We start from the raw sequence: 14,924 nt of genomic DNA, 5'->3' as shown, positions 1-14,924 counted from the left end.
CGTTTGGACAGCGCTGCCAGGGATGCCCAGGGTGGGAGTGTTGGGGTGTCTGGGCAGGGGCAGGGGCTGGGCTGGATTATCCCTGTGGATCTGTTCCACCTCAGGATATTCCATGGTTCCGTGATCCCATGAACTGAGCTGCTGTCTCTCCTGTGGATCAACACAGGAGCCCCTGGGTCCTTCCTCTCCCTCTGTGTGGGGACACACCTATGACACTGTTTCAAAGGCAGCTTTGAAAATGAAGAAACATTTCCAAGTATTCCCCTTCTGCCTCTGCAATATTTTTTGCATTAACGATGCATTTCTTCACGTCAGCTTGCACCAACCACCAGAAGAACTGCTGGTGATAAAAGAGGGGATGCAATCGAGTGCCTGGGTGACATATGGTGTTCATCAAACAGTATCCAAAGAGATTCCAGTGTGAATCAGCAAATGTTCAGAAATTGGGTACCTGAATAATAATTTATAACAAGCCACCTCAGTGTCTTTCTCTCCATCAAATATTGACGACCTGTTACTTTTACTGCAGTTGCACCTAAAAGCTCTTAGGTGGAAATCGAAATCCAGAAGTGGCATAAAGCAAAAAAAAAAAAAAAAAACTCCATTCCCACTCCATTCCAAAAAGCTTCAATGTAGGTAAATACACAGGAATAAACAATCTGTTAAATACAGAATAGCAAAGGGGAGAAGCTTTGAAGCCCCTGTGGATTCTGCTTACAGCTTTTTCACTGAAACTTGGTCATGCCTCAGATTTTTCATCCCTGTATTCTTCATGATGAATTGAGACCTTGATAATTCCCATCTCTCATTTAGTCACTAAGAGGTGTTTGTACGCACTCAAGAGCTGACAGTGTCACGTTTGATCTGAGGAAATGCTTTTCTGAAACAATATTTCAATGGCTGGGCAGGCTGGGGATGGAATGGCTCTTTCAATGGATCAAAATGGAGCTTGGCAGAGAGAAAATCTGCTCAATAAAAGCTGCAGAGTTGTTTGAAACAGGTCACGCTACCTAACAACAATTAGAGTGAGCAGCAAATAAGATACTCAGGCACAACTTGTGTGAGAGCACAAAGGACTCCAGAGTAATTAGTTTAGTGGGGAAGGGAATGAAAGAAAATTTTTTTAAAAAGTGAGAAATTTCCAGGTGTCCTGAGGTGTCTGTCAGGAGAGGGCTGGGAAGACAGAGCACATCAGAAAATCAAGACTATGCATTTCAAATGCCAGAAGAAAACCAGCAGTGCCCTGTGAGACACTGCCGCAGGTGCCAAGAGCAGCAAAGTTGCCCTAAACTCCCCCAGAGCAACGATTTTGTGCTGTGGGTGGGCTCAGAGGGGCTGCACTTCATCGTCTCCCATTTGTCTCTCAAATCAGGGAGCTGTGATGCAGAAGGCAATGGGAATATTGCCTTTAATGGGCTTTGGATCAAGCTCTGACAAGTGGTTTAGAAAGAAGCTGTGAAAGGCACGTCTCACCTGCTGAAAGGCTTGCTGGAAACCATTCCTTTTCACAACATTTGAGGCTGTGTGAAGGCTATAGATAATAATTCTCAACAGCTGCCGCACCAGACAAGGTAATTCCCAGTGCTGAGACGAGACAGAAAAGTTTAACTTGTCCGACATCATGCAGAGAGAATATTTTGTCTGCCAGGAAAACTGGACTTCTCTCAATAAGTAAATAAGTGCCTGTCAGAGGACCAAAAGCATGAGATCTGAAGCAGATCTGATAACTGCATGGCTGTGAAAGCAGGAGAAGGAAGAACTCAGGACCCAGCTGTTCATAAAGCCCTGAGGCAGCAAGGGATTGCTTAAGCACGGGCCTAACTCTAGACTGGCATCTCTGACTTACAGAATGCTTAAATCCTGATCAGAGTCCTGCTGCCTCCTGTGCTCCTGCCTGGTGCTGCCTCTGGGTGAACAGCTCAATTAACCCAAGCTGCTGTGAGGAAAAGAAGAGATGAAAGTCCAGTTCATGCAAAGTTCCTGCACACCAGGGCAAATTGGGAATACATGGAAATATCAATCCATATAGAATTGTGGAACGGTTTGGGTTGGAAGGGACCTCAAAGCCCATCCAGTCCATTGGGCAGGGACACATTCCATGATCCCAGGCTGCTCCAAGCCCCGTCCAGCCTGGTCTTGGACACTTCCAGGGATCCAGGGGCAGCCTCAGCTTCTCTGGGCACCCTGTGGCAGAGTTTTATCACCCACACTGTGGAATATTTCTTCCTGCTTTCTTCCTAACCTGACCCTCTTTTACTTTAAGCCCATCAGATACAAATATTGGAATTCTCCTCTGAGTGACTCCATCAGGAGAGGAGATGAGCACCATGTGCAGGAAGAGAAAACAAACAGCCTCCCCAGGTTCTGCTGGAGTCAGAGCTCTGTGTGATGTTCAAAAAGAAGAGTTTGCAAAGTTTGTGCAGAAGCCACGAGGCTATGGGGAAGAAGTGAGAGCTCATTAAAATTGTCACACATACTTTTTAAGTAAAGAACTTGAGAAATCAAGCAGGGATTTTACAGCTTTTAATTAACCAGGCCAAACAAACCATCTCCGAATGTGTTGTCTCGTGTGAACAAAAGATTGTTGATGGCTATTTGCTTTGAACTTAAGAGCATGAAAGAATAATATGTATTTAACAAGGCTGATAGAAGAGATAAAATCTGAGAAAAGAAAGAGGTGTCAAGTCATTAGATTTAAAAGTGCAGCAGGGGTAGCTTTGTGCACTGCTGCATCGTTCAGCCAATCTGTTTTCGGGAGAGGGGGGATGTTAATTCATGGATATGAAATGCATCCAGCATTCAATACAGCAAAGGTCTTTGAAATCCCCATCAAAATCTTGAGCTGAATCGGTGTAAAACCAGGGTGAATTCTGCAGGTTTCAGCACTGCCAGAAGGGCATCTCTCCTTTCATGGACCTAATTCCTTTCCAAATAGAGTAACCCTGATACTGTGTAAAGATTCCCTCTTCTTGTCTCCTGCCTGCCTCTAACACCTGACACCTCCCAGCGTTATTGCAGCCTCATCCCGGCACTGTGCTGATAAAAAGGGAGGAATCTGGATCTGATGGAATCAGAGGCAAAGTAATTTTTATTATCTGAGAAATCCTATTTGAAACCGTGTCTGCTCAGCCTCCCTTTGCTGCTCAGGAGCAAACCCCCTCTTTATTTCCAGGCTGTGCAAAGACATATTGTTTATAAATTTCTCCAGACACGCTGCCAGACACTGAGACAATATCTTACTCCTCTAATTTTACAAAGATTGAGGAGCAGCGGAGGCAGCACTAAAAACTACAGAGGGAAGAGAGTGAGGGGCAGAAAGACAAGCACAGCTCCCAAGTGACTCGGAATTAGCAGAGATTTATGCAGATGGAAATGTGAGTAAAGTTTGACTGAGTGAATGACTTGTCCCTGCTGCTGACAGCCCTGGTATTTTTGAAAAGGTCCCACTGAATCCCATCTGAGATCTGACTGTCTGTATCATATGTTAATGATCTTTGTACCTGTTTATTCTATTCTGAGCATAATTTGTATGCTAATGGTGTTGCCATTTAATAAACTGTGCTTAAAAGATTTTCCTTATCTGCATGCTGATATAAATGAGCTTCAGGGTTGACTGACAATTAACTGGAAATCAAATAAATGCTTTGGATCAAAACAAAATTACACAATCTGGGTGAACATTCTTATTAAAATATTGTAGAAAAAAGTCTTATCAGAAATTATAGAATGTGACGCTAGAAACGTTCCTTCCTATTTCTTAAAATTCCCCCCTATCTTCCTAAAAATAGAATTACTTCTGCATCAAATCCCTGCAACTGGGACCACAAATATTTATTTATGTAAATATAAACAGACATCTGAACTGAGCTAGGCTCCATCATACAGATTCCAGAGAAAACACAGGATTTTCAGGAGCTGCTACTGCCTTTAACATAAGATAGCCAAAACTGGTTTGCCCTGTCTGTAACACACTCAAGGATTAAATGTGAGGCAGATGTTCCCCTGTGATGGCCAAAGAAAAAAGTGACAAAAACATCCTGTGGCCAAATCTCTTGTAGTGACTCATCCCAGAACTCGCAGCCAGGGAATACTGGGCAACAGCACCTCTGTGTGCATGGGAAAGAAAACCAGAAAAGGAACTGAATTGCCAAATAAAACAGCTGCCAATTTCTCTATTTGCCAAGTTCTGCTGGTTTTATGAAATCTTTGTAACTCTGCTACATCAGACAAAAGCTCTTCCAGCGCAGGGTGGGATGTCCACACTGTCACTATTCTAATCCCACCATTAATCATCATTTTCGCGATCCAGACACTACCAGGGGTTCTGACTCAGCCCTTCACACAACCAAATTCACTCCAGATGTAAAACTAAGCCCTTAATATGGGATTAAGTGGAATTTCAACAGTACAGAAGGCCCTGAATTACCCTCTGTGTGGGAGTTTCATTCACTTGCAGGAAGCTGCTTCCCTCTCTACTTGTCAAAACACATTCCAGGAGCTCAAGAACAATAAAACCTGCTGGTAACATTAAAGAATTCTGTCCAGACAACAAGCACCTGACACCAGCATGGCCCTGGCTGGATTTCAGAAACCCTGGAACTCACTCCCAAAATAGAATCAGAGAATCCCGGGATGGTTTGGGGTGGAAGGGACCTTAAAGCCCACCCAGTGCCACCCCTGCCATGGGCAGGGACACCTCCCACTGTCCCAGGCTGCTCCAAACCCCAAACCAGCCACGTCTCATCACCTCTAATTTCTTGTGCCTGTTGGTTGGACTCCCTGTGGGCCTGCAGGAAACCTGGGACAATCCTCCCTGGGCTGGTGAATTTATGCCCAGTTTGAGTGACAGTGATGGGCACTTGTGGTTCACCGAAGCCCCAGCCCCATACCCTTGCTCAAAATACCACAGAGCACAGGAAGGTTCTGTCTTTTTGATGTGTGAGGCACATTCTGCCACTCATGTGTGTCTCTTCAGCTTTTCCTTTCCTTTTCCAGATTTCCCTTTCACTGAAAATCCATGGAAAGGGAGCGATGAAAGAGCAGCACTCCTTTGTACCAAAACGCCGTGGATAAACCAGAGCTGTTTGTGGCCTCTTCACAGATCTTTCATGTTGGCCAAGCTTCAGCCACTTTTTCAAGGTGCTGTTTCTGTGCTCTCACTCACATGACCCTTCCCACTCCAAATGATCCCAGAAATCCCTCCCTGGAAGACTCTTTCTCCATCACACCTAGAAACTGCCTGGCCACAGTCCCTGTGCCCATCATGTGTGTCCTGTGCAGGGCCAGCAGTTGGACCTTGATGCTCTTCATGGATCCCTTCCAACCTGAGATATTCTGTGATTCTTTGTAAATCAAGATCTCATTTTATAGCAGCTCCTGAACACACCCTGCTCTGTTCCCTCTCATGCTACACCTTCTTTGAGAACTCTGGGGGTCAGAATCTTTGATTTGGTGCCTGTGCAGAAAATTTGGTGCATGTTTCCCATATCTGGGGCATGATTTCCAAATTTGGTGCATGTTTCCGAAATTTGGTGCATGTTTCCCAAATCTGGGGCATATTTCCCAAATTTGGTTCATGTTTCCCAAATTTGGTGCATGTTTCCCAAATTTGGTGCAAGTTTCCCAAATTTGGGGCATGTTTTCCAAATTTGGTGCAGGTTTTCCAAATCTGGGGCATGTTTTCCGAATCTGGGGCATGTTTTCCAAATCTGGGGCATGTTTTCCACCCACGCTGGCATTTTTGATGCTGCAGCAATCCCCCCAGCAGTAATGATGTGCATGGCAGCACAGCTTGGACTGGAAGAGAAGCACAGAAGGTTGCATTCTCTCATTACTATTTTTTTTTTCTGCAAACTCCTAATTAGGAAGCTTGATTCCCAGCCTGCTCAGTGGAAAAAATCCAATGAGATTAGCTGCCTTTGGACGGAGTCCTGAGCATCCACCAGAAAATGTGCATGGAGCAGAGACAGGACACGAGCTGGAAGGGGAAGAGGGCACAGCACTGACCCTCGCTGGGGTTTGGATTATCGCGATTCCTCGGGACAGGGAGGAGTGACAGATTTCCTGGGACATCTCAGCATGCAGGACAGCCCCTTGGGAAGGCTCACCTTAACAAGGCTGCCACGGCTCGAGTGGGAACGATTCCAAATTGTATCAGAGAGGTGTCCTGCAGAGGGGAGCTGCAATAAACCCAGCAGCACGAGGTTGCTGTTCTTTCCCTCTTTCACCTGAGAACATCTGCTTCATTTGCTTCCTCCAGGCTCGTTGTCTGCTGGGCCAAACACTGGCACTGAGCACTCAGCACTACAGGATGAAATTAGGTTTATTGACTTGTTCCGTTGTGAAACTCTCCAAGGAAAGAGAAAAGAAGGGAAAAGCCCTTTTCTCCTGTCTTCCCCTGCACCAGTATCCTCTGTCTGCTGCCTGGGTCAGCTAGCAGTGGGGGTCCCCTCCTGCCTCCTCGTTATTCTGCAGTGCCTTGGCTTCAAACAGAAAAGAACAGGCAGAGAAGGAAGGGGAAAACCAAGGGAAATAAGATAAAGGAGGAAAAATAAAATATTGCCTTTTTCTTCCCATCATCTCTGCTTGTTCTTCCTTCTCCTTATCTCCTTCCTCATCTTTCAGTCAGGTTTTCCATTCCCCTGCCTTCACCCTCAGCATGGGGAGCAAGAACAAAATAACCAGAAAGATGGAGAAGAAGGGAAGACTGAAGGTACTTCAGGAGAGTTTGGGGTGTTTTCTGATAAGCCTTTGTTGTAGGACTTCTCTTCTGCCAGTATCACCAGTTCTGGTGATTGGTGTGGGTGCTGCCATGTGTGATGTTCCTCCCAGACCCAGTGGCATTGTTCAGGAGGCAGCACTGGAAAAATCAACCCCAAAACCAGACAAACTTCCCTGCTGAATGCGAATAAATCCTCAGTAAATACATTGGAGCTGCCTCTCCCAGTCCTCTGCAACACCCTTCTCTTTCCTGTTCCCCCTGAAAGCAGGACCACTGTGGTGCCAGCAGTGGATATTTTTAGCTAGAAAATACTTTCTGCAGCTCTCAGCACTCCCTCAGGAATGGTGTGATGGTGGGGTATGTCTGGTTAGCACCAAATGTGACACTGGGGCTTCAGAGATAAAAAACACTTCTGAACAGCAAGCCCAGGTTTTGTAGGAGTTTTCACATCTTAATGAGTGACTTCAGACCAAGCAGACCTGCTGGAAGGCAGGCAGGTAAACCTGTGCTTTTGATTCCTGTCAATCTGTTTGTATGCAAGGAGTGGAGCTGAAGTGATTAATCAAATTTAGCAGATGTGGGATCAATCCCATTGGTTCTCCAGGCAAAAGTGGGATTTCATCAACAGATAAGCTTAATTTGTATTCATGTTGACTTTCAGCAGTGGTGTCTGAGATAGCTGGAATTGCTCTGATTGCTGATGCCCACATTTCAAGTGCTCTATTTAAATACTAAAATAGGAAATGAACTTCTTTACAAGCACACAGACACTGATAAGATAGAAGGGTTAAGGCATCTCATCAAAGCTATGCAAAGCTCCTCGTGGTAGAAAAGCAAGGAGGATAAAACCAGAGATACACTTAATCCAGGCTTCAAAAACCAGCCTTAAAAAATAAAATAATAGTAAAATTAATATCCCAGTGCTATTCACCCAACTGCAGTGCTGTAGAAAGCTGGGAACCGAAAAGTAAGTGCTGGAATGTCATAAGAAAAATGGATTTTATGTGCAACTTGGTACCTGCAAGCGAATATCTGGGGTATTTTATGTGCAAGCAGTGGGTGAGGAAAGCAGGGTGGTTTGTGGCACTGAGCAGCCTGACAAGCAAAGCTCCTCTTTGCCTGTGCTACTCATCTGCTTTGACTTCAAGGCAGCTGTGGATGGGTTTCTTTCTCCCATCTTTGCTTGTCTAAGTTTGGTGTCTCATCTGAGAGGGAGGCACCTGCCAAGTAAAAGTAAATAACTCCTTTAGGCTGCATATTGACTTCAGCTAAAGAATAGTCAAGTGCCATCAATCTCCTCCTTTGTTAGCAGACTAGTGCAAATTTTGGAATTTTCTATCCATTTGGTCTTGATTCCTCCCCAGGCAGATTTTTTAATTTATTTTTAAGGATAATGGATATTCTGAAGCTAAACCAACAGCGCTGACATTCTGGTAATTGAAATGTTTCCCTGAAGTTTGCTGAACTGTCCTGACACATTTCTGCTCAAATTGGTTGGAGCTGAAATGCTGTTTCACAGATGATACATTTTGTGTGTTGTATTTGATCAGGGGATTGAGGACTTCTTCTGTTTACCAAATAATCACAGGATGAGCTGAGCTGGGAGGGACCCACAGGGATGATCCAGTCCCACCCCTGGCCCCGCACAGACACCCCATCAATCTTCTTCTGTTTACCAAATAATCACAGGATGAGCTGAGCTGGGAGGGACCCACAGGGATGATCCAGTCCCACCCCTGGCCCTGCACAGACACCCCATCAACCCCACCCTGGGCATCCCTGGCAGCGCTGTCCAAACGCTCCTGGAGCTCTGGCAGCCTCGGGGCCGTGCCCATTCCCTGGGGAGCCTGGGCAGTGCCCAGCACCCTCTGGGGGAAGAACCTTTCCCTGATCTCCAACCTAAACCCCCTGACACAGCTCCAGCTGTTCCCTGGGTGCTGTCCCTGGTCACAGAGAGCAGAGATCGGAGCTGCCCCTCAGGAGCAGCTGCAGACCTTTTAACTCCCTCTTTGTGTAATTCCCTCCACAGATACGAAACAATCCTTTTCCCAAATAGTAAAAAAGTTTAAATATGTTAAAATGCTCAAGGTTTTGAAATCTGGCTATGAGCAGTGGAGGAGCAGAAGGAAAGCACCAGCACGGGGTGGCCCAGAGTGCCCAGAGAGTGGTGGGAGAACAGACCCTAAGGAAACCTGCTGGGTCCTGGCTGTTCACGTGGGAGCAGGAGAACCCCTTGAGTCTGAGGCTCCAAGGGGTAGCTCCAAGAACTCAGCAATTCCCAGATAATTCCCCCACCCAGCCACAACCCCTGCTCCATTCTCTTTCCACAGTGTTGATGAAATACAGCTTTCCATGTCGTCGTTTCCCCACGTTTCCTCTGAATAACAACTTGAGTGTAAAACACCAAAACCAAGAGTGCCACGGCACACAGAATTCCCCAGCTTTATTTGTGACAGAAGATCCATTCCCATCCTTCACAGAACTGGGACTGAACCATGTCCTACAAGCAAGTCGTGGAGCCAGTAGGTATTGAGCATATTTTATGATCCCTAAATGTACTTCTTGCCCGGGCCCCAAAAAACAATTTAAATTATGAATATTTGCTTATTACTGATTATTAATGCATGGAAAGTGCTGTATATGACTAATGCATTCTTCCAGCCTACCTCATTTCTCAGTTTTCCCTCAGCTCTCCTCATTGAAATTCCGAGTGAAGTGAATCACATATGTTTATGCACATTCACTGCGGTGCTTGGGGATCTTCAGCCCAGGCTGGGGGAATAGCACCTCTCTCTGGCAAAGAAAACAAGGGCCAATTCCCATTTATTAAAATGCTTCCATCAAAGGGAATTTTCTGTAAAATAAGTTTTCCACGAGGGTCCCGAGTCTGAATTCGCTGAAGGTACGAAGACAGACTTTTGTGACGAGATCAGTGTCTAGACTTGCAAATTTGTTTTATTTAATATATGAATTGTTCCTTTCTTCTCCTTTGTTTCCTCGGTGGATACGACGGGATAGAAGGGAGAAGTGAGATGAAAAAACTCCTGTTGCATGCACTGATGATGTGACGCCCATGAAAACAGCTGAAATCTGTGTCAGACTCCACAGGGAGGGAGTTTGGAGCATAAAGCTCGGGTTTTGTTGTGTTTCATTCCTACACTGAGCTAAAACCCACAGCACATGCCAGGGAAAGTCCTTTATTCCACAAAAACCAAACTGTTGTCCTTTGGAGAAGTGGCATTGCTCCCAAAACCCCATTTCTCCAGACTTTGACCCAAAGAAGGAGGTTAAGTGCCCAAGAGAGCACCTGAAGGTGAACTGGTGGCTATCAAGTGAGGAGGGAGCAGGAAAACCAGCCAGGATGAGCCAACTTTGAGATTTCCATTGGATTCCTGCAGCAGATGACCTCAAATTCCCTCTCTAAGGTGCCAGCAGCATGGCCCATGGATAAATCCCAGTACTCAGGGGCTGAGTCCTGTCAATAAGAGTGGAATGGAGTTATTTCCGAATATTTTGAGGGAAAACAATCAATGGAGAGGGCTGGGAACATAAACAGATCTGGAACTGGTATGTCCAGGATTTCCTCACCATCTAATGTGAAAAAGTGATTATTTTGGCATTTTCTGCAGGACTTACATGTCTTCATGTGCAATATGATTACAATAATGACTTACATGACTTCAAGTGCAATAAAGTATTTTACAGAAATGAGAGCAGCCAAGCTGCTGAAGAGCTGAGCTATGGTGGGTTTGAGCCACAGAAAGGATGGAGAAGACAAGTGGGTCTGGAGGAAACTCTGCCCTAAAAAGGGGACTGAGGGCTGAGGACATTCACTGCTGATCCCTGGCAAGAAAATTTCCCTTCAAAGAACTGTAAGATATTTTTCAGATAGCAGGGACCCAAATACTGTAGCTTTGTAAACTTAAAAATGACCTCAAGAACTCAGGGAAATCTAATTAAAAATATTTAATTGTGCATTTGTTAATTTGGATAATCTATTAATTAGTGTTCCTATTTAGCACACATCTTTGTAGCCTTACAAACTGAATGTAATATAGAGCAGAGTTCTCCTGTCTTATCAAGAGTTCAGATGATCAGGGAGAGTGGTTACCACATATTCAGCACAATCAGGAATGAACTATTATCAGGAGTGAAAGGAAAAAAAATGAAAAAGAAGGAATATTCTTCCCCTTTGGGTGGAATAGGTCTGGTTTCACTACTGCTTTAACAAGAGATTAAATTCGTCTAAATAATTTAAAAGAAGCTGCGTGATCTGACTTATTTAGGAATGAGCCCATCACAATTTGGCTGCCAGAACTGGAAGGGATTGGTATTTCCTTTTTCTGGCAACTATAACCCCACCAAATATTTAAAAAAAGGCCAATGAAGGAGCCCATAAAGGTTATAATTGCAGCACGATAAAAAGGGAGCAGAAATAAGGGTTTGTCAGGGTTTAATCATATCAGTGGAGAAAGGCAGACCACGTTCCCTCTCTTTTTATGTGTGATTTCAGCACTTTAATTAGCCATGTACTTTACAGCCACACAAACCCTTCTTTCATTTTTGTTTTCTGTCAGAGACACCTCCCGACTAACACTGATTTATTTCCCCTCCTTTTGAAGCACAGCAGCAGCCAGTTTGTCATTTAATAATCAAACAGCCTCCTAAACTCCCCTTTGCACCAGTGGCCACACTGGCACCGGCGTAGTGCACGCAGGGAGTTTAAACACTGTCTCCCTCTGTAAATCCTGCTCCTGCTGTTTGCTCCTGCCCAGCAGCAGGAGCCTTCTGGGATGCTCAGGAATTATTGTTAGTAAATTAAAACAGCAGCACAAGTAAATACTGGACAGAGCGTGTAAATATTTTTTTAATCAGTAAATCAGGTGGGGAATAGCAGAGTAGTGGAACCTCAAGATCCAGGCTTAGCTCAGCCTCTGGAATAGGCCACACAATCAAAATACAATCGGAAGACAAATAAAGATTTGATTAAACACTGGTTAGAAAAGTATTTTTCATAGTGAGTGGTAAAAATGGAAATAAAATTGCCACTACTAAAGGTGGGGAAAGTCATTGGGAAGCTCTTTATGGCCATGGGATTGATTGCTCACCCAAATGTTTCTGTTCCATTGCCAGCACCTATGTAAAATTCTCAGATCTGCACCTTCTTTCATAAATACTCCCGTGATTTTTCTCTATCGTACATTCCTGCAGCATGGCATAGGGAAATAGTTATTTTATCAGAGTTTGGGATAATGTTTTAGAGAATTTTCTTCATTTGAAGTCTGATGTGACCCAGAGTAACCTCCTCGAGCAACTGGTCCTGTGTGCAAAATCTGGTGTTCAGTTGCCAGAGCTTTAAGAATTACTGATTATAGATTTCCAAGGCTGACAACAGAATGTGACAAAAGAGGGTTGCTGTTATACTCGTGAACTGAAAGAGATGCTGAGAAGGACTCCCAGACATTCCCAGCACTTCTTAAAGACACTGCTGCCCATTTCATCCATCTGTCTCCATTTGTGTATGGAAATATCCTCAGGGCTCTATGTTGCATATAATATCCATCATTTCTGCCAGTAAGACTCTTTGATTTTAATATTTCACCATTTAATTGCCATTAGTGAGGAATCACAGGATTATGGCATAGCCTGAGCTGCAAGGGACCCACAGGAATCATGGAATCCAACCCCCTGGGCATTGTCCACCCCAACAATCCCATCCTGTGCCTGAGAGCATTGAAATATAGCAACGGAGATGGTTCCTGGCAGGTCAGAAATAAGGAATTAGTCCTCACCAAACCCCCCAGCACCCACACCAGTTGGTGTGGGCATGTCCCAGGTGCTGGGCCAGCAGCTAAATCCTGCCTAAACAGGAGCGACAGGGCAGGGAGGCTGATTGTGCCCGGGGTTATTGTACAACCTGTACAGCTGCAGAGCAATTATGCCTCAGCCTGGGGGCACATCCTGCTTCCCTGGGCCTCCAGGGCTGTGTCGTCGTGAAGCTGATTCCCTCCAGCTCCGTGGCTTGCCATGAATTAAGTGCTGATGAGCACAAACATATGGATCACACATTTACCCGCGTGGGCTCGCTCAGGCTCTGTGCTCATCCTGCTTTGCACCCCCAGAACTCCACGGCCGCTCTAAAGACAAAGAGGCCTCTGGCATCCAAGTTTTCCATCAATGAGCTGCCCAAAGCAAACCTGAGCCAGCTGTGTTTCAATGAGCTTTAAATGATACTAAAACAGAGAAATCACACGGCCCAGTCGCCGCTTGCTGCCCGTACCTTTTGTTCTGGCGCAGAACCTCCGAGCCCTTTCTCCAGGAAACAGCAGCTCTGGGAGAAGCGCTGGGTTTACACCCAATTGTAACTTCCCCTCCAACTTGAACAACAGACAGCTTCTTCACGGGATTTCTGGAAAAATCAGGGGCTGCAGCTAAAAGGAGAGAAGGAAGAAGAGACATTACTAAACTTGCCAAAGTCTTCTCTCGGTGAATTTAATAATTGCTTGGGTTTTGAGATTTCTGCAAAAGTAAATCTAAATCTAACATTAAAAATGTATCTAAGTATCAAAAAATTCTAATTCTGTTTCCAAAGCTCTCTATCTAGAACTGTGTGCTCTGACAAACTTTCCTGAGGAAATCTGAAGACTGGGAGAACTGGTCTATCCGTGATGGAAGACAAGATTCGCGAACAGGATAAACTTCACACTCCTGATCCAGCCACATATATTCATCTGCAGAGAGTATTCTGTCACAAGCACAGTTCTACTCCGGCTTTCTTTTCATAAACCTACTCTGGTTTCTGAAAATAGGTTTATTTTTCCAGCAGTTTATGTGAAAATTCAATCTTGGAGAAGGAGAAAACACAAGACATTGAGTGCTCCTAAAGTCTGTGTTTTACTAGGTTCACTGATATTTGGCTCTTGAGCAAACTTTACATTTTGAAATCGAGAACAGAATACTTTTATAATATATGAGCAAATTCCATTCATGTCCATCTCTGGTTATCATTAATGAGATTTCTTTTTCCATGTTATTTATGTCCATATTTGCCATATGCTCTTTGTTTACAGCTCAAACTATTTCTCCTGCTTTCTGAAATCACTTTGAAAACCTGCAGAATAACTATTAATAACTCAAACAAAGCAAGAAACAGCATTCATTAAACTGGTGTATATGAGATAATGAAAAAAGGCCACACATGGATTAGATTCTTCCTACGAACAAGCCATGAAATGAAACTAAAAAAACCACATTTCCATGTGGGTGTAAAGCAAAGAAATATCAGGTTTGAACTGCCAGGTGGGATTTCATCTCTTCTTCTCTTAAATTCAGTTTATTTTCAACGAGTGTCCTTTTTACTGGGTTCTTGCTCATTTTAGTGACATTTACTCACCGATCACCCTCAGCTCAGCATTGGCATAAATTGCGTCATATTTATTTTCTGCCACGCACTGATAGAGGCCAGAGTCTGACAGATTCAGCATGGGGATGAGGAGAGTCCCATTTTCTATTTGAATTCTTTCCTGATAAGAGGAAAACAAGGAAAACATTGGCAGAGCTGATGAGTGAACAAAGAAAAGGTTTTTTAGCATCACACTGGCACACCTGATCACAATTCAGAAGCAGAAATGTTATTTTCTTGGGAGCAATGAGGATGGATACATCAGAAATAGGATGTGCACCTCACTGTGTGGTGGTGGTGGTTGTATTTTCAGCCCTCTGAGCTCTTCCAGCTTTTCAGGAAATCCAGGCACATGTCGCAGTAGTGGCTCTGGGCAGGTTTGTCCAGGTTTTCCAGGTGTTTCCCTGCACTGCTGAGCTGGGAATCTGTGGTTATCCTTCACCATGAAGGTGGCACAGAAGGAGCTACCTGTAGGGATGCTCCACACTGGGAGCCTGGGGCATCTTCCACCTGGATCCTGAGAAGCAGCACCTCATCCCTGGCTGGTGAAACATCATTCCATCATCCCATTAGATAAATGTGATCAGAAAAGCTCCACAGGAGACAGAGGTGCTCCAATAACAGGAACCTTTCGAACAGTATCGCAGCAAGAGTTGCAGAAAAATGAGCCACTGGAAAAGCTCCACTGAAAGCCAACACTTAAATTCCAATTGGAAAGCCCCAGGCAGCTGCTCAGACACAGGGAGAGCATTCTCCTCCAGGCTTGGATTTCTACACTCACCAACTTTCTTCAGCTATCCT

General features: G+C 44.7%; 1 protein-coding gene across 1 annotated transcript in view; it reads right to left on the bottom strand.

Moving 5' to 3' along the window:
* The window catches only part of LOC103624394 (contactin-6), a 126,785-nt gene that overhangs the window by 19,625 nt on the left and 92,236 nt on the right, over nt 1-14,924 (bottom strand). The window contains exons 10-11 of the mRNA XM_017747251.1: nt 14,115-14,244; nt 13,002-13,152 (exon numbers count right to left, since the gene is read on the bottom strand). Coding sequence (XP_017602740.1) covers nt 13,002-13,152; nt 14,115-14,244 — 281 coding nt within the window. The remainder of the gene's footprint in view (nt 1-13,001; nt 13,153-14,114; nt 14,245-14,924) is intronic.

The sequence above is a fragment of the Corvus brachyrhynchos genome, unplaced genomic scaffold (assembly GCF_000691975.1).
Source record: "Corvus brachyrhynchos isolate BGI_N302 unplaced genomic scaffold, ASM69197v1 scaffold91, whole genome shotgun sequence".
NCBI lineage: Eukaryota > Metazoa > Chordata > Aves > Passeriformes > Corvidae > Corvus > Corvus brachyrhynchos.
Note: the sequence above shows the minus strand (reverse complement) of the source record. Positions and strands in the feature narration are given on the sequence as shown.